The sequence below is a fragment of the Lactuca virosa genome, chromosome 2 (assembly GCF_052849685.1).
Source record: "Lactuca virosa cultivar CGN04683 chromosome 2, Lactuca_virosa_CGN04683_v6, whole genome shotgun sequence".
In the NCBI taxonomy this organism is placed as follows: Eukaryota; Viridiplantae; Streptophyta; class Magnoliopsida; order Asterales; family Asteraceae; genus Lactuca; species Lactuca virosa.
In genome coordinates, this window is record NC_136427.1 from 191,428,469 (window position 1) to 191,447,519 (window position 19,051).

General features: G+C 30.4%; 1 protein-coding gene across 1 annotated transcript; it reads right to left on the reverse strand.

Moving 5' to 3' along the window:
* Positions 1–11,388: 11,388 nt before the first annotated feature.
* LOC145159900 (S-adenosyl-L-methionine-dependent methyltransferases superfamily protein) lies at positions 11,389–13,819 on the reverse strand. The gene is made up of 9 exons (XM_079078956.1): positions 13,602–13,819; positions 13,389–13,458; positions 13,006–13,134; positions 12,838–12,898; positions 12,670–12,757; positions 12,475–12,559; positions 12,245–12,301; positions 11,946–12,094; positions 11,389–11,798 (listed from the first exon to the last, which is right to left on the reverse strand). Exons 1-9 carry the CDS (start codon positions 13,712–13,714, stop codon positions 11,468–11,470), a joined length of 1,083 nt encoding a protein of 360 aa, XP_078935082.1. The 5' UTR covers positions 13,715–13,819; the 3' UTR covers positions 11,389–11,467.
* Between the last annotated feature and the right edge of the window lie 5,232 nt (positions 13,820–19,051).

Consider the following 19,051-nt stretch of genomic DNA (forward strand, 5'->3'; position numbering starts at 1 on the left):
TATGTAACCTTGTCGCATTAGATTATTGAAATTCAAAAATGACAATATTATATGAGTATATATGTACATATACTAAGAATCAAGTTGTAATAACCTTTTATAAGCCCAAACTTGATCTAGTAGCTAAATAAAAACAAACTTTTGGGCCTTTGCTTAGAAATTCTCGGCCCAAATACCCCTTTGATCGAAATCCCACCCAAATGGGCCATAATGAACCCGAAAGCCCACCCCACAAGGACCGAAAACCCTAAGGATGGGTGTTTTTGGCCACCCCAACACCGAGAACCCTATCATGAACTAGCCAAAATCGGTTTTTAAATGCATAATCCAAGAAACTGAGCACACAATGACACCTCACACCTTTACACTCTTTTGTCTATCAAACAACCATGGAAGACTTCCTACAAACCATCATGTCTCCATGCATGGCATCTAATTATCCATCAAGTAACGTTAAAGCAACTTTTCTCTCTCCATATATACTATGGCCGAATGGACATTGTGCCACTCACAAAAGAGTAAATTCCATCAATTATCTCCATCTATCCCTCTAAAACAAGAAGAGTCTCAAGAGTTCTTCATCATCCTTGCATTTTTTGAGTTTGAGGTAAGATGATTTATGAAACTCTAGTCTTTCCTATAAAAATATTATGTTGATTCCACCATTTTTACACACACATTTTCGTGTGTTAGCCTTTTTAGAGTACCAACCTTTCCAATAAACTCTTCAAGATCGTCAACCTCATCCTAAGCTCGACATCATCTTCATATCCTTCCTACAACTCACGAAAAACAACCAAGGTTAGCTTCATACCCCCAAGTTTTTCGTGTTTTTCATGCTTTAAGGGGGGGGGGGTGAATACAAGTCAAATTTTGTTTACCCAATGGATATTTGCATGCATCCATTTGTTTATGGAGTAATTTGTGCTTATGATGTCAAAAACCTCATACATACACACATAAAAATCGTAAATTACAAGATTGATATATGCTAGAATAAGTTTGTCCATTGGACATTTGCATGCACTAAGATTGTTTGTTAAATATGGAACAAATTATTGTGTAAAAAGGATGATATCATTTGATAACTCCATAAAAATCGTGACCTATGTGTTTGTCATCATTTTGTCACATAAAAATCGTGTTTATGGGTTTATTCACACAAATATATCGAAAACATAAAAATTTAGATGTCCAAATATGTTTGACTCTTGGACACTTGCATGTCTCCCTTTTTGTTAAATCGAAATTTGCACAAATATTTGTATAAAATGTTAAGAATATCATTGCTTTGTTATAAAAAAATCGTGATTTACTAAACTAACCAAAATAAATTATTTTGGTATTTCGAAATTTCAACCGGAAAAATAGGATATGTGCAAGAACTACAAATTCTAGGAAATTTTACTAAAAATAAACTCTTCAAAGTAAAAATGGGTGTAATTATTGTGGTCACTATTTTGTCGTCACTATTTTGATGGGGTTAAACCCAAGAATATTATGTTATTTTTACAACATATCTTACTACTTCGACATAATTACTATTGATTATTTATACAAAGTTATATAAATAGTTTACACAAAATGGTGTACAAAACAAACGGTTGACAGTATAGTTCGCATGTCATAAAACACATGTCATAAAACAAGTGTCATAAAACTTATAAAACGCATGTCGTAAATCGCATGTCACGAAACTCGTGAAACGCGTGTCGTAAAACACATGTCACAAATTTTCAATAGTGAAATCATTTCATTATACATTATAAAGGGAGTCGTAGTTCACCTAAATCCGTTAATGCTCTAGTGAGACATATTCACTTCACCGTACCTACCTAGCGTACACTTTAAGTCCTGCATTATAACCAAAGTCTCCTGAAGGGAGAGCAAGATAGTTGTGTATAGATCTATATGGGGATTGACAACCCCACACCTGAGTTGTTCGCTACAGCTAGACGGGCCAGTCTAGGGTGACAAATATCTTATCGATTCCGACGCCTGAAGAACGTCGTACAGGCATAACAGTCACATTAAGCATGGTTATAATAACTCACATAGGGATTAACAATACTATCCTGGTTTACGGGAAGCTTACACTTCATCGGTTTTATTCAAATATAAAACATTTTTAGTCCTTGGTGTAAGATTTACAACTCATTTTTATAGAAAATATCGGATTTTCTGGAAATATACAAACCATTTTTAGACAAAGTAGTTACAAATCTTTTCATACAAACATGCTTGTGAACTCACCAACATTCCATGTTGACGTTTTTCAAAATGACTTGTATTCTCAGGGAACCAATAAGCAGGTATCTAAGTCATTGAGAGTTGGATTGCTGCATTTTGGAATTTCTTACTTTTATGTCACTTTTGTGTAACTTATGAACAAATACAGTTTGTAAACAATGTAAGTTTGTATTCTCAATGTATGTTGCTTGGGTTGCTATGTTTCATTTATATTCAACTGTTATGATACTATAAAATTATGTCATCCGCCCCCGACGTTTTCGTCGTCCTGGTTCGGGGGTGTGACAGACACTATTCCATTGATGCTCATTTCACAATTTTAAATTCTTGTTACTACTAAATGTATTAGAGTTCAAACTTACATGCAATATCCTTTTGTGATGTCGAGGCTTCAAAGTCACAGATACTTTGCCAACGATATTACAAAATGTTCTATTGAAACTTTGTTAGTAAAACAATTTCATGGTAACGAAGTCTCAAATTCAAGATACATTCCTTGAACACCTTCATTGCATTAAATCTTCTAACTCACATGTAGATTTTATTCATCAACTCCTACTATGGAAACATTTCCATATTCTCATATGACCATCAGTCTTGATCAAGAATCATCCCAATCTAAAACATGTCACTATGGTCATTCCAACCAATGATATACTTCTAACTATCCACAAGCAACCAATCCTTCGGTATAACCTCAGAATGTTCTTGACAGTTGTTCAACAACTTTTGTCACATCCAATTCTAGTCCTTTTCCCTTTTAATGCCCTAGGCATTTGGAAAATCAGAACAAGTGAATATTATAGCATATGTAATCAATCCTATATCTGAAGCATATGGGATTCGATACATCATGTCTTACATAAAGGCATGTTATCTGATCAGCCTCTTGCTATAACATTTCCATATATTGAATTTCCCATGTTGAATCATTTCAACACGATATTCATATATGTCCATGACTAAGTTCTTTCAATCTAAACTTTTAGATTTGAAACGAAGTATGAGTGCCCTCTCCCCAAAATCTTATTATAGCGAAACAATTCCAAAAATTGCAACTTGCAAAATGGAAATTTTGTTTCTTACAATTAGTATTACCATCTTGTGATACTTAGCATAACAATTATGCTTCCACTAGCATAACACTTGCTTTCACATGCATAACGATTATGCTCCCACTAGCTTCGACATGTACCCAGAAATCAGCTGGACTTCTTGAAATCAACACTATTGACTTTCTTACTAAAGTTCAGATTTCTAGTATGTGATGCTTCGATAAGTCTTCTAATAGACTTCTCAAGCATATACACCTTCATTAGATATCATATGTGTGTGTTCAAAACCCTGTCATAATTATAGCTATAGGTCCTGAACGTTCAAACTATTTATTGCCATTTCTTACAATTTGAACTATGAAAAGGGATGTCGTAATCATATTCTGAATTTGAGAATGCAATTATCACAACCACTAACCATAATGATATTAATCAAATCTTTAAAATCTACTAGCTAAAGTGTTTCCTCATGATCATTTTCATGAATTAGAGCGAAACCTTTTGTCGCCTAGATTTTATGGCGTATGTGTTCCCATCCATGTGAATCTATAATCACCAACCTATAATCACAAGATAAGGTTAATGATAAAACCAAAATCAAATTTAGTCTTCCCTTTTACGGATCGAACTTTGCTTATTCTTAATTTCTTGCCTTCTGGTATCACAAGGGCCTACCAGTGATTCCAGGTTGTTTAAGCATCTCACTTCCAATGACCAATGTACTATCACTGACCAACGTATCCTGCCTTTTGCAGTCAAATGAGAACCATAGAACTCATAAGCATTGCCAACTCAACTGGAAGGTGCACAGAAACAAGAATGTGTCAACTTAACACGATAGGTTATCAATCTTAGATCATGTGCTAGTGATAACTAAAAGGTTTATTGTCGATTGACTCTTGAAATCTTTCAAGATCATTAAGACTCCCACTGACTTCTTGACATATAAGTTTTTCTCTTTCGAGGATCATTCCTTGATGAGCTAAAACAAATATTCAAAAGTTAGTGTGGATTCTTTAAAAGAAACACTTCATATAATTGGTCTAAGTTTATCTTTGTTTTAACCAAAACATCACATCTTCCAATTCCAAATGTGCTAGAGTAAGAAAACATTATTGCTCCACATTTCATGAGGTGGTATAAACCTACTTAGTATAGAATAAGCTTCAAGATACGATTTGTAGTTATTAGAGTACGACTCTAAAACTTGATTGGAAACGAAGTATGACTCATATCTCGATTAAATCATTTTAACAATATTTGATTCCTCTTCTTAGTCATTCAATTACACTAAGATGTTCTTCGAGGATCAATTTGTGACATGGTTCCATAATCATTAAGATAATCATAAAACATGATACTAAAGTACTCTCCTTTCCTTTCAGATTGGAGAAACCTTTATCTCTCTGCCTAATAGATTCTTCTTATTCTTTCTTCCACTATTTGAAACTCTTCAAAGTATCAGAATTATGCTTAATCTTATAAACACAACCATATTTACTGAAAGCATCAGTAAATCATGACGAATAAAGTAATCATCCTTTTGGTGGATCTGAATAGTCCACATCAGTGTGTACTAGATCCTTTAGTCCTTCACTTGACTCACATAAACATGTGATCAACGAATTAGTCATAATCTTCCAACGATCAAGATTCTCATACATCACACAATTCGAATTGTATGACTCCAAGTTTCTGTCCAATTGAAACTTGAGTGATGAGAATTTCTTTTCACTTGGTTGATTATGACATTTCCACAAATGATATAACTAAGAATCAAATCCACTTTTAATATTGCTAATAATAGAAATATGACCACCAAAGATCATATGAAGTCATATAATCAATTCCAAAAAAATTACATAGGTCGAAAAAAGACATTGAAACTATGCAGTCGTTCATCATCTTCAAAATTGGAATCAGCGCCTAAAATGTCATTGACATTTAAGGGGTTGATTCCAATTTAGAAGAGGATGAACGACTACAAAGTTTCTAACGCCTTTAATCCCATTTTGAAGGCTTCTACAACAGTTTCCATATCGATGTTAGGGATACTCAGATCCTCCCTACCAAACCTGTTCATAAAATCCCTAAGGGATTCCTTAGGATCCTAAACCACTCTGTAAAGATCACTAGTGATCTTTTCGAATGTTCTGCTACAAGAAAATTGATTGTTAAGAAGATTAACTAAGTGAGCAAATGAAGTAACAAAGTAAGGAGGAACGTTAAAAAGCCATTTTTAGGCTGATCCTATGAGGGTTGAATCTAAACCCCTGCATAGACAAGATTCCTTCAAATGTGTGGGAATGGGGATGATGTTCATTCTTTCCCTGTATTGTGTCACATGTTCTTCTGGATCCGTAGTTCCATCATAAAGTTTCATGATGGGAGTTTGGAAGCGCTTTGGGACTTCAGTGTCAGCTATAAAAGGAGCAAATCTCGAGATCCTATGGCTCATGGGGGTTACTTTTGGTATAGTTTGGACCACTCCGGGAACACTCGATATCATCTACCTTAACTGTTGAAGTTCCTTAGACATGATCGGGCTCATTCCCGCATCAATGTCCATAGATTTAGTATTAAAAGTATTATTACTCACGAAGTTACCAGAATCCTTTTTATTAGGATTGATGAAGGTTTCGTCGGGATCTTGGATCATAGGGTCTCGCTCGTTTGGAGTTGCACCCCAAGTAGGAGCAGATGTGGGTATTGAGGACCCTGTCTTCCGGCTGTTTCCTGGGGATCCCGTATTGTCAAAGTCCAGGATCTTGGGTTGCAAGATCGAGGGTGTTTCTTCTTGGGGTTTATATATCTCCGTCCTCATTCTTTCTAACTCCTTTAACATCGTCATGTTGTCCTCCTGCTGCTGATTAACTTGTCGTTCTAGTCTCTTCATCATAGCAAAGAGCTCGTTGTTGGAAATCACTACAAGAGGATCCTAAAATCCTTAGGTAGCAACTGAAGAAGCGTTTTTATTTGGTGCCTCAGAAGTCTTCTTAGGAGCTCCGCTTGGAGGTGGTGGAAGGTTTTTAGAGAAAATGAGATGAATGGTGGAAGAAGATAATGTTGGTTGGGTAGACATGTTTTTTGAAAGTTTGTAAACACCACGGCCCCACGGGGGGTGCCAAATTGTTTTAGTCAAAAATGGATCAAGTATTATTCAACCAAATTGTATATGAGAGGCTGTGATGTTTAAGCTAATGCAAATATCGAATAATGATCAAAGTGAGACAAGTGAGTTACAAGGAAAGCCTTTGATCCTTTTTAGGATCTCGGACATAAAACATTGGAAGGTGATAATGATCATCTGTCTTGGTGTTTTTATTAATTTCAATGAGAAGTTATAGATATGATGAAGATAATACGAGTACAAATGAGGTAATAGAGTTAATTGTGTGTGTAGTGTGTGTTACAAGTGTGATTATAGTCTAGACTAAATAACAAGAAGTCAGATATTCTTGGGATCCTCTTGCATGAGCATATACACGTTGTCTGATTTGGTATTCCCGATTCTTAAGTCGGTTAAAATGATTCTTCGATGAGAATAAGTCTCAAATTGACAATTTTACACATATGAGAAAAAAAATAAGAATATGATCGTTAAGATGTGTTAGGAAATAAAAATAACAATGATCATGATCCTAAGAAAGGTCTGAGATCCTGAACACCCGGGATCCTGAATTAGGTTGATGATATTGGCCCTAATATATATATATATATATATATATATATATATATATATATATATATATATATACACACACACGCACACATACTAGTGACTAGTCAAGAACCCGCGTAATGTACAGACGGTAAATAGTTCGTTTCCGCGAATACTTTTCAGACGGTGATTCGTTCTTTTTGAAGATATGGTTTGTTTCCATCGTAATTTAATTATATATTCTCCATCCACAATACCTTATGAATCACTTCTATTGTCGCATTTTCAAGATTAGAGGACTCAACTTGAAAAGAACATGAAATTACTCTTCAAATTGGGTGGAGTCGACTTGAAAATGAAAATGACATGAGGTTTTAGTGGATGATTGTGTAATCATGAGTAGTGTTTAGCCCAATATATGTGGGAGATATCATGTTCAAATTAAAGTGGCCGTCTTTATTTATGTTTTATTTTGAGGTAGTAACGTAACATATCATGGCATGCTCAATCAACTTGCATTGGGTTTTCGACATCCAAGTTTTGTCGGTAATCAGTCAAAAAAGTTTTTTTTTCTTGGCTCGGAAACCCCATTTCTTACCAATTGGTTATATTGCTAAAAACAAATTGTTTTCTTCATATATATATATATATATATATATATATATATATATATATATATATATATATATATATATATATAGAGGTTCATTTGAGACGGGTCTAATTTTGTGAGACCGAGAGACTACTTATTTCTAGTAAAATATTCTAATATTATGTTATTCAAAAAAAATATAATATATGTAATATTCTGATATTTTAAAACAATATTTTTAACAAATTTTATATTGAAATATTCTAAAAGCATATGATGTTAGAAAATCATACATATTATATTTTTACGATTACTAGAATATTAGAATATTTCACTTGAAAAAATTGGTCTCACGGTCTCAAAAAATTATGTTCATCTCAAATAAACTTATATATATATATATATATATATATATATATATATATAGGGTTAGGATTAAATGTGAATCCTAAATATTGTGTGAGTGTATGACTTAATATGGACCGTTGGATTAGAAACTCTAAAGGCGAAGAATGGGGTTCAGTTAAGTAATTTGTCGTATATTATTTAATCCACAGACTGATAAAATCTTTATAAGGGAAATAATTTAATTTTGTAGGAATTTAAATTATAAATCGCCAATTAATCTGCGTATGCTTCTATTTTTTTAAATCTACTATCTTTTATTCAAAAATTTTAGGAAGGCGTGGTGATGATCTGCTCATGTGAAGATACGATTAACCAGCCAAGAATCATGATATCAGTACAAATAGAAGAATCATTCACCACATTTTTTTTCATTTATTCTTGAAGAATGGAACCATATAAGTAATATAATTCATTAAGGTTTTCGTTATTTTTGAGTGATTCGTGTATTTGTTGACTAAATTTGAAGAATTTGGATCGTTGTTGTCATTAATTTTGATTTAATAGATTAAGGTTTTCGTAGTTCATATATTTTTGTTACTACCATGTATTCTTGAAGAATGTAAACCCATTCCTGAAGAATTTGATTTTTTTGTTTTGAAAATTATGTGATGTTTTGTTAGCAATCGGTTCACATACACAATCAAATTACTTTGTTTAATGACAGAAGTAACATTTTTTTAAATGTTGTGTTGTTTGGGTTAATATGTTTGTATAATTTATTTATTTATTTATTTATATTTTTTTTAAGAACAAGTTTTGTAAAAGATAAAATGACTGTACAAGATATATTCTTCAAAAATATGCACAAATAATTTGTTGTAAGTAGTTTTTCATGTTCTTTAAGAATTATGAATATGTCAAAGTAATTTTATGATAAAAGTATGAATGAATGAGAAGACTCACCATATATTCTTAAAAAATTTGACTATTTATGTACATCTTTTTTCACTGTGAATGTTGAATGTCTAAAGATTTTTTTGTTCATAATTGCATATGAAAAAGGAAAATCATATATAGAATACATATTATTTAAGAATATTTGTGCTTACATTGCTAAAAGTAATTTTCTTCACATTGTTTACACATTATGCAGATGTCACACTTATGCTTTGGTAAAAGTAAGGAAAAAATGAGAAGAAACATCTTATATTCTTAAAGAATATAATTATTAGTTTAATCCACATATACAATCAGAATTCACATTTTTTATCGGTTAAAGAATGAATTTTTTTTAATTTACTTATTCTTAAAGAATGTATACGTTTGTCATATATGTTTTTTTTTCAAATCATAAGTTGACTATGTTAAGGTTTTTATCCACATATTCTTACAAATTGTGGATGCATTTGGTATATGCTTAAAGAATGGTAGTGTTTATTTCATCCATGCATTGCACATAATATATGCCAAAATGTAATGAACAAAAATAACATTCTTTAAGACTAAAGACAATCAAGAAAAAAAAAGCAATGATAGCCCAACTCTTTTATATTTCTCAAGTTGCAGGTCTATATAAAAGAAAAGTAAGAACATGTAGAGCTAGAGGTAGAAGACGATGCATAATGGTTGGATAAAAAAACATGATGATCAAAGGTCGTAGGGAATAAAGAGGGGACAATTAAAATAATGAGTGATATGGTTTTTTTTTCACATATGAATTAAAAAACACACACACACACAAGAACAGGGAGAGTCAAAGGAAGAAGGCAATGAAAAGTAGTTGGGTAAAAAAATCTAAAGAACTAAGGTATAAGGCAATAAAGGGGAACGATTAAACTGATACATGATATGAATAATTGCCATATATATAGGAATGAAATATTAGGTTATTAAATTAATATTATAAAATGTTCCTAATTTACCTCTAAATGGTGATTGGTCCATAATTGGTTATACATTCACACAATAACTAAGATTTATACATGATCTCTCTCTCTCTCTCTCTCTCTCTCTCTCTCTCTCTCTCTCTATATATATATATATATATATATATATATATATATATATATATATATATATATATATATATATATATATATATATACAAATCATAAAATCGAGCATAGTAGTATATTGGAGAGAAAAAAATTGGAAAAAAAAAATTGATCATTAAAATTAAATCATGGATCATTTCGTAGATCATTTTTATGATCCATGATTCAATTTTAATGATCCAAAAAAACAATTTCCAATATTTTTTCTCTCCAATATAGTACTATGCTCGATTTTATGATTTGTATTTTTTTTTTCAATTTTTTTAAGGTGTCCTCACTAGAACCAGACCCTATATATATATATATATATATATATATATATATATATATATATATATATATATATATATATATAGTATTTATTCATATATTTATTTTAATAATATTAATAATAAAGAATTTAAAAAATAATATACTTATTTACATTTTTAATAATAATAATAATATTAATAATAATAAAGTTTTTTTTGGCAGAAAACTCAATATTTTAGACAGTTTACAAAATAGTATCAAATTAATTTATTACCGGTTCTTGGAATTTTTTGTTAAAAAATTAATTTGAGACAAAAAAACATAAACTAAACCAAAATTTTTACACTTTACTGAAAATTTCCCTATTAAAAATTACATATTCGAGCATTTGTAGGTTACAATGGTCTCAATAAACTTTTATCAAAAAACAAGTTACTCTTTTAACACAAATTAAAACCAAAATTTCCCTATTAAAAATTACATATTCGAGCATTTGTAGGTTACAATGGTGTCAATAAACTTTTATTAAAAAACAAGTTACTTTTTTAACACAAATTAAAACCAGGTGGTAAAAGCGAAAAATATGACAAAATATAATGCTTTTATCTTATTAACCCTTGCCGAAAATAAAAATTAACATAAAATCACTTGTTTTTCCTATGTCTAACCACCGATCAACATAATAACCATGGTTGTCAAAATCACGATCCTGATCATAGTATAGTACGATCCTAGATATGAAAAACGAGCCGGATCATAAATAGATCGTATTTGAGGTAGAATTGTAAAAATCGTAGGATAAGGATCCGATCCTACCTTCCCTCTTTTTTTTTTTTTTTTTTTTGCAAATGAGATTTTGTTTTTATGTCTTTTACCCTTTATCAATTTACCGTTTTTTTTTTTATTTTTGCAAATAAAATTTTGTTTTTATGTCTTTTACCCTTTACCAATTTACCGTTTATCATTTTGTATTGTGATTTATAACTAATATTTGGAAATTTTTATAACTTTTGAATGAAAAATCGAATGTTTGAAATATTTTTCATTTTTAAAATTAAAATTAAATTTATGATTTATTTTGTGGGATCTTAGGATCCCGATCCCAATCTTGGAAATCCGAAAACGATTGTACGTAGGATCTCAATCTTAACAACCTTGATACTAACCTTATCCAAATACGTCCAAATCACCTTAACAATTTACATAAATATTAAAAACGGTTTTGATACATTAATATCCTTTTCAATAAATTGATCTAATGAAATGAGTAACAAATCTCAAGTAATCTTACATATGATCTTTGGTAAGATCGCATGTAAGGAAGAAAATCATACATCTTCACATTTTGAGTGATATCCACAACTCTAAGATTTGCCTCTTTTGCCACCTTAAGAAAATAATTAAAAGTGTCAATATTCCGCACCACAGATGCAATATATGCAACAGGTTTTCCTCTTGATGCAACAAAAAACTCATTGTCTTTGTCTCCATGAATGGAGTTTGACTTTTTTGTGGTCAACAGAGCGGAAATCACACGAACTAAATGCGGAATGCATTGCGGATCATATATCACATCTGCCCCCAACCTACACATGCATAAATAGGAGAAAATAAGGGAAAGGGATAAATATGCTCATTAAGATAAGAAGGGCATTTTCGTCTTTTGCACATACTTTTTGAGTTAGTACACAATGAAACAAACAGGGCTACAAGTACATATTTGAAGTGCTTACACTATATCTGGCTTAAGATTTTGAAGGTCATTCTCAAGTGCAGATTCCCATGGTAGATGTAAGCATTCGACATGGGCATTCATCTGATTTAAGTCTAAGTTGACTTTCAAATTGGCTAAAGTTGACAGGTCACCATCACTTAGAACCACCTGCATTAGCAATATGATATGTTTCAGGGGTCGCTTTGTAATTTTTGAAACTTGCCAAATTTTAAACTTCTTTAAAGATGGGACATAAACATAAATAAACAAAGTTCAGGGGCTAAATTGTAAATTTTGACAGAGGGAGTAGAGACTTGCCTTGGTGGGTTTCACATGTGCCAGACATATGCCAACCAAACCAACACCTGATCCAAGCTGCTCTCATAGATAGACAGAAACAAAAACATCAGATGAAAAAATAAGTTAAAATATTTAAAGAGTCGGTTACATTTTTGGGACCAAAATTGAAAAAATTAGCTATACTTAGGGACCAAAAATGTAACTTTCTCGCGATTAATCTAGGAATTGTATCCAAACATATATCATACCTCAAAACATGACTTCATTGAGAATAATTCTGGACAAGAAAGAATAAACTCTGATAAGAACAAGCTCGAGGGCCATAAGGAACACCTGAAATAAATATTTTAATTGTTACAAATGCACATTGTAATATACATAATGCATATAAAATCCAAAAACCCACAAAAAGTTATAACACTACTAGTAGCAATGATACCTACCCAGTATCTCCTTCAAGCATATTAAGTGAACAATAAAGTGGTGCTACTACTTTCTTTGGATTTTGGCAAATCTGAGCTTCAACATGATCTTCATAAGAAACCAAAAATTACAAATGAAAATGAAAATTATGAAATGATGTATGTATCTCATTGTTGAAATACACTTACCAGGAGGGTAAAGAAATGAGATTTTCCTAACAATCCTTGAGTCTCCCTTGAAATTATAGCCCTTGTAGATAGAACATAGCATATATCAATGAACCTTAAAACCTTTATCTTTATTATTCTTCTTCTGCAACAGAAGTAAGATGAAAAGAAATGATAGCATGTGTGTACCTTTAATGAAGCCATGTAAAATGCTAATTCTTCATAAAGTTCATCAACAACAACAGCACCTTCAGACTCAATTTCAAGAATAAACTTTTTAAGGAAAGACCTTATGTAAGGTGCATGAGCTTTTCTATCCTGCAATGGGGACATTAAAACAAAATCAAGCTTCTTCTGTGGTGGTACTTATAATCCTCTTAAGCAAACAACCAAATGTCAATAGAGTGCTTTGATAATACTAGAGATATTTAATTATTCGCGAGTCATATTATGTGTTTGTTTAAATGTTTGAGAAATGATCGGTGTGTATAAAACCCTAAACCCTATGTTGAATCAAATACTGAAAATCAGAAAATTGTTAATGAAAAACAGTATTACGAAAAGGTACTCACTACTCTGCTAATACAATGTTCCCAAACGAAGTTCTGAACGCTCTCCGTAATTGCACCACCACCACAGTCCCTAGGGTTTCATTTGTTTCACAAAAATCATATCGAACTGAACGATGTTAGAATAAAGAAACGAACAGTGGGGTATTAGGTTCTTCAAGCAGAGTGAATCAGAAGAAGGTGATGTTCAGTTAGCCGGCAGGGTTAACGGCTTACCTGGAAATGGATATTATGGAATCCGATGGTTCCATGGAGAGAAATGCAGAAAGTAGGTAGAGCCATGGAGGAAGGATGGCTTCAGCATCACCACCGCTATCTTCCTGAACCATTGTCAGCTTGCTTTCATCTGCTTCAAAGCTCAAAGCCTCGAGCTCAGTTTATTGGAGCAATCGAGAGTAGAGCCGGCAAAGGGCGTAGGGCCGTATGGGTGTCAAAAACCTCATAGACCGTTCCCGGTACTTTTCGGGTTCGGGGCGGGTTTTTACCGCCGTTTAGTTTAGGCGAGCCTACGCTTACTATTTTATACAGGACTAATATTATAAAAGTCCTAAATTTTTAACCTGTAATTAGAAAAAGCTTTAATATTTTTTTTATTATTGTTTTAGCCACAACTTTCTCGCACAATTATCACTCTAGCCCATTTAACGAGTTTCATGGTTAACTTGGTTAATTTTTTTGCAAAATCAGTCCCAAAATTCAAATTTGGTCCCTGAGGTTTGCAAAAAATTACACCACATAATGTTTTAACTTTATTTTTCGTTTTTTGTATACTTTATTTATTTTCGGTTTTTTTATAAATATATATACATTTTTTATTTTCGTTTTTGTATATACTTTATTTATTTTCATTTTTTAATTTTATTTTTCATCAATTTGATTTTTTTATTACCTTTTTACCTTTTTTTTCTATTTTATAGTGTATATATAGAGTATATTAGAGTTTTTTTTTAGTTTTTTTTTTATATTTCTTTTCGTATTATATTTTAATTTTTTCATCTTTATTTATTTATTTTTTATTTGTTTTCCAATTATTTGTTTTTATTTTTTGTATTTTTAACTTTTTATTGACCTTTTTCAAAAAATATAAAATGTATTAATATATTAGATTATATTACAATTTATATAATTTATAGTTTTTGTAATTTTTTTTATTTTTATTCAAGTAAATAAATTTGTTATGTTTATATTTGTAATTTCGGTCCAACTTATTTTCTTTTTACTTTTTTTCTTTAGTGCTATTATATTTATGTTACGAAAAAATGGAAATTAAAAAAAAATAGCTTGTTTATTGAGAATTAGTGTTTCAATGTGTTATATAACTTGGAAATTAAATCATATTTTTATATATGATATCAATAGTTTAAATTCAAGATAATATTTTTCAATTTGATAATAGACTAAAAGAAAATAATAATAATAATAATAATAATAATAATAATAATCGGTCTCTATAAAAAACTTGATATAGTAATTTATATTAAATTCGAGTTCGTTTACTTGAATCAAAATAAATAAAAACATTTGAAAAACCATAGATAACTAAGAAAGAAAAAAATAGAAAACAAAAGGTATAAAAGGTAAAAAAATCAAATTGTTGAAAAATAAAGTTAAAAAATGAAAATAAATAAAGTATATAAAAAAAGAAAATAAAAAATGTATATATATTTATAAAAAAATGTATATATATTAAAAAATGAAAATAAATAAAGTTAAAAAACCATGTGGTGTAATTTTTGCAAACCTCAGGGACTAAATTTGAACTTTTTAGGACTGATTTTGCAAAAACTTTAACCAAGTTAACCATGAAACTCGTTAAGTGGGCTAGAGTAATAATCCTGCGAGAAAGTTGTGGCCATAGCAATAATAATAAAAAATATTAGGTCTTTTTCCAGTTACGCGTTAAAAATTTAGGACTTTTATAATATTATTCCTTTTATATATACTATTTTAGTATTTTAGTATTTGATAGGATGCGTTAAAGCCTTAGATTTTTATGTGTTTTTGTTGCCTTAATAATTTATTAAACCAATATAGTGTATCCCATTTTTTCCATTGTTATACACATAAGATAATTTTTTAAGTTAATGAACAAAAACTATTAAACAAAAATCATATTATATATACTATTGAGATATACATACTATTGAGGATAAAAACCAAAGTTTAATAATGACATTTTATAAAGTTCAAAGTTAAGGATGGTCAAATTAACATTTTAAAAAATAAAGGGGTAAAAAATACATTTTACAAAGTAGAATAGAGAAAATCATATTACATATATATTACGTCCAATGGAGATAAACACAAAAGTTTAAAAATGAATGGTGAAAATGATATTTTACAAAATTCAAGATAAAGGGGGTCAAAACGATATTTTAAATTTTTAGGGGATGAAAAAAAATTATTTTACAAAATAAAGGGGTTGCAAGTGATGGATTATGTAAAGTTGAAGGGTTGAAGTTCAACTTAATGCATTGTCACACATGTACGTTATGCATGATAATTTGTATGTTTAGCTACAATAGACAAAACATAAGAAATTGACCATTTAACTTGTTATATATGTGTTCACATATTTTCATTGTCGCCGGCTATAGTAGCAACTGACAATGGTAATATATGAACAAGTTAAATGTGTACAAAAAAAAGTTTCTTAAATGTGAACAAAACGAAAAGTTAATTACCTTGATAAGTCATTTTTTCCATTTTTAATAGTGATTTTATTTTTCATATTTGTTTGTATTATTTTTTTCAAACGTTATTTTTAAAATATCCATAATTTCCTAAATATTAATTAAATATTGATCAATTTTAACTTTACTTTTTAATTAATAAATATGTTTTTGTTTTGTGAAATATTTTATATAGACTCTTATATATTTTTTTTAAGCATATAGAATATTTTTAAAGTAAATAGTATCTAACAATAAAATTAAATAAATTAAATATGTAACAATAAGTATGGAGGGTCTTTTAAAAAAATAAAAAGAAAATATTACTTTGCAAATAAAAAAACAAAAAAAAATCTATATAATGTATATTTTAAAATTATTCCAACTTTTTAATACTTTTTAATTAAAAATTTATAAACTTTTAATTTTTTAATACAACGTTTTAAACTAATATTTAACGGAAGTATTTTAAAATGTTATGAAAAAATATTAAATTGTTTTACAAAAACTATGAAACACTTTAAAATTGTTGTAAAAGAAAATTTAGAATTAAATGTATGAAAGTTATAAAAAAAACAAGTTAAAAACTTGTAAGAAAAAATTAAAACATTTATCAAATATTTGGTTTAAAAGCATTTGTATTAAAATTATATGAAAGTATAAAAAAGTTAACAAAAATAATTATAAACAAAATTTAAAACATTGTATTAGAAAAACTTATAGGAAAAAAATATAATAAAAATGTTGTAAGAAAATATAAAAAATCTTAAGAAATCTGTAAAAAAAATGATCACATTTAAACAACTTTCTTTTTTTGTACACATTTGACCATTTAACTTGTTAAATGTGTTCACATATTATCATTGTGTTCACATATAGCAGGTGACAATAGTAATATGTTAACACATTTAACAAGTTAAATGGTCAAATATGTACAAAAAGAATAAAGTTACCTAAACGAGAACAAGACGAAAAGATAATTACGCACGCAAGTTTGCCGCAAGGCATGTTTGGATACCTTTGGGGAACATGCGGTTCATTGTAGAGAGCTACCTGGTTTCAAGTACAGACAATGATGTGGTTAGGGATGTCCTCTTTGATGCTTGTCGGCATGCTGGTATTTCTGCGAAGAAAGAAGCGTCTGTGAACTTTTTGACGGACCTACAGGATGGAAGATCCACACTTAGACCGGCTGACATTTTGGTCTTTGGATGGGTAGGAGGGAAGCACGCGTGTATGGATCTTACTGGGGTCTCTCCTCTCGTCAGTTTGAGGTGTGGGGGTTTCACAGCAGGGCATGCCGCTTTGAAAGTCGTTGCGTGCAAAGTGGCAAAGCACGAGAATGCATGTATAGAAAATCAACATGTGTTTGTACCTTTTGCATTTGACACATTTGGTTTTCTCGCACCAGAGGCGGCGGAGCTCCTCAACAGAATCCAACGGGTCATGCACTCTAATGTCATATCTCCTAGATCCACAAATGTTGTTTTTAAAGGATTAGTTTTGCCATCCAGAACGGGCTAGCGGTGCAGCTTGTTGCCCGTTTGTCTTCCATCGATATGTATTGAACTATATTATTCTTACCATCATTTATTAAAAAAAAAAGATTAAAAAAACATGAGACCATGTGCACCCATGTCATGATAAAATAAAAGTAAATGAAAACTTAGGGGATGAAAAGTGATTAATGTATAAGAAATTTTACATTTAATTTGTTGGAGTTTTTTTTTAATTACCTTAAAATTTTAGTCTTGTGGATGTCTTCAAGAACAAATAAAGGTGGTGTTTGGCGAGTGGTGGAAAAAACAAAATGAGCATGTGAGTGGAAAGAAAGTTTCAAATAACTTGTACATTGTGCATTAGAAATTGGACGTTTAACTACAGTAACTTTCACTCACAAAGTGAGACTCACGGCCCCAGAGAATTGAATTGATCGTTAAGCTAGTTTTAAGTGATCCTGGAATTGTTCCTAATAATATAAAGGGCACAAAGCTCATTGGAGCTAAAGTTGTGTTTTGTCATCCATCCTTCAAATTGTTCTATAATCTCTACTTAAATGGAATAGTTCTATCATGTTAAACCTTGTAACAGATAAGTATTTTTTCTAGTAAAAAAATAACGTAGTAAAGATGTTAAATTGACAACAATTTACCAAAAATCATGCAACTGTAACAGCATTAGGGGAGGGTAAAAGAGGAATCAAATGTCTCATTATTTTTCTTGCATTTAGAAGACACAATCGAGATTATCAACATTCAATTAGAACAACCATGTAAATTATAACAATTGTAATGCCATCTTTTGTTTAGTTCATATGTGAAAGTAATCAATTATTATCACCTTTATTCTATCAGCAATCAAGTTATTCGGCACATGTTTCCTAATAGCATCTGAAATCAGATTCACATGTGTATGTCTCAATGCTTCATAGTCAATTGAATCTTTTTGCATATTTTCTACTTCCTCATTTCCGTAATCATCTGACCAAAATATTGCAAAGAACACCCACAATCTCTCAACTTTAGCTTCTAAAGTATTAGCTTCTAAAGTATTAGCTTCTAAAGTATTATGTGCAGTCATGTAAAGTCCACAGTTCTGCCAAAAAAAATCCAAAACTTTATATAAAAATCTGAGTCATTGAAGCCTAGTAGGCTTCTCCTCTTTAGTCGATCAACTTGTATTACAATAATTTATAGTTGGTTCCTAAGTGTTATCCTTGCAGACATCTTCAAAAGCTGAATAGTTGAAGATGGTAAATGGTTCAAGCCTGAACAGTTTATTGGTTTAAAAAAAATATTTTGATTTTTACTCATTCTCTATCATGTGATATAAGAACATATTTGATTAGAATAGATGTGTTAGAATCTATAAATGGTGTGTGCTTGACCCATACTGGCTGTGAATTTTCACTTACTTTCATTTGCATATAAAAAAACATTATAGATAAAAAATTATCAGTGTATAAATTTAATAATTAGAAATGACAAGAACTTG

Bases quoted from the DNA above. Each gene is read 5' to 3' on its own strand.
- LOC145159900 (XM_079078956.1), bottom strand. From the start codon at position 13,714: ATGGTTCAGGAAGATAGCGGTGGTGATGCTGAAGCCATCCTTCCTCCA. The intron at 13,459-13,601 runs GTAAGCCGTTAA...ATGAAACCCTAG, and splicing joins TCCATAATATCCATTTCCAG to GGACTGTGGTGGTGGTGCAA. The intron at 12,560-12,669 runs GTAGGTATCATT...TATTTATTTCAG, and splicing joins ATGCTTGAAGGAGATACTGG to GTGTTCCTTATGGCCCTCGA.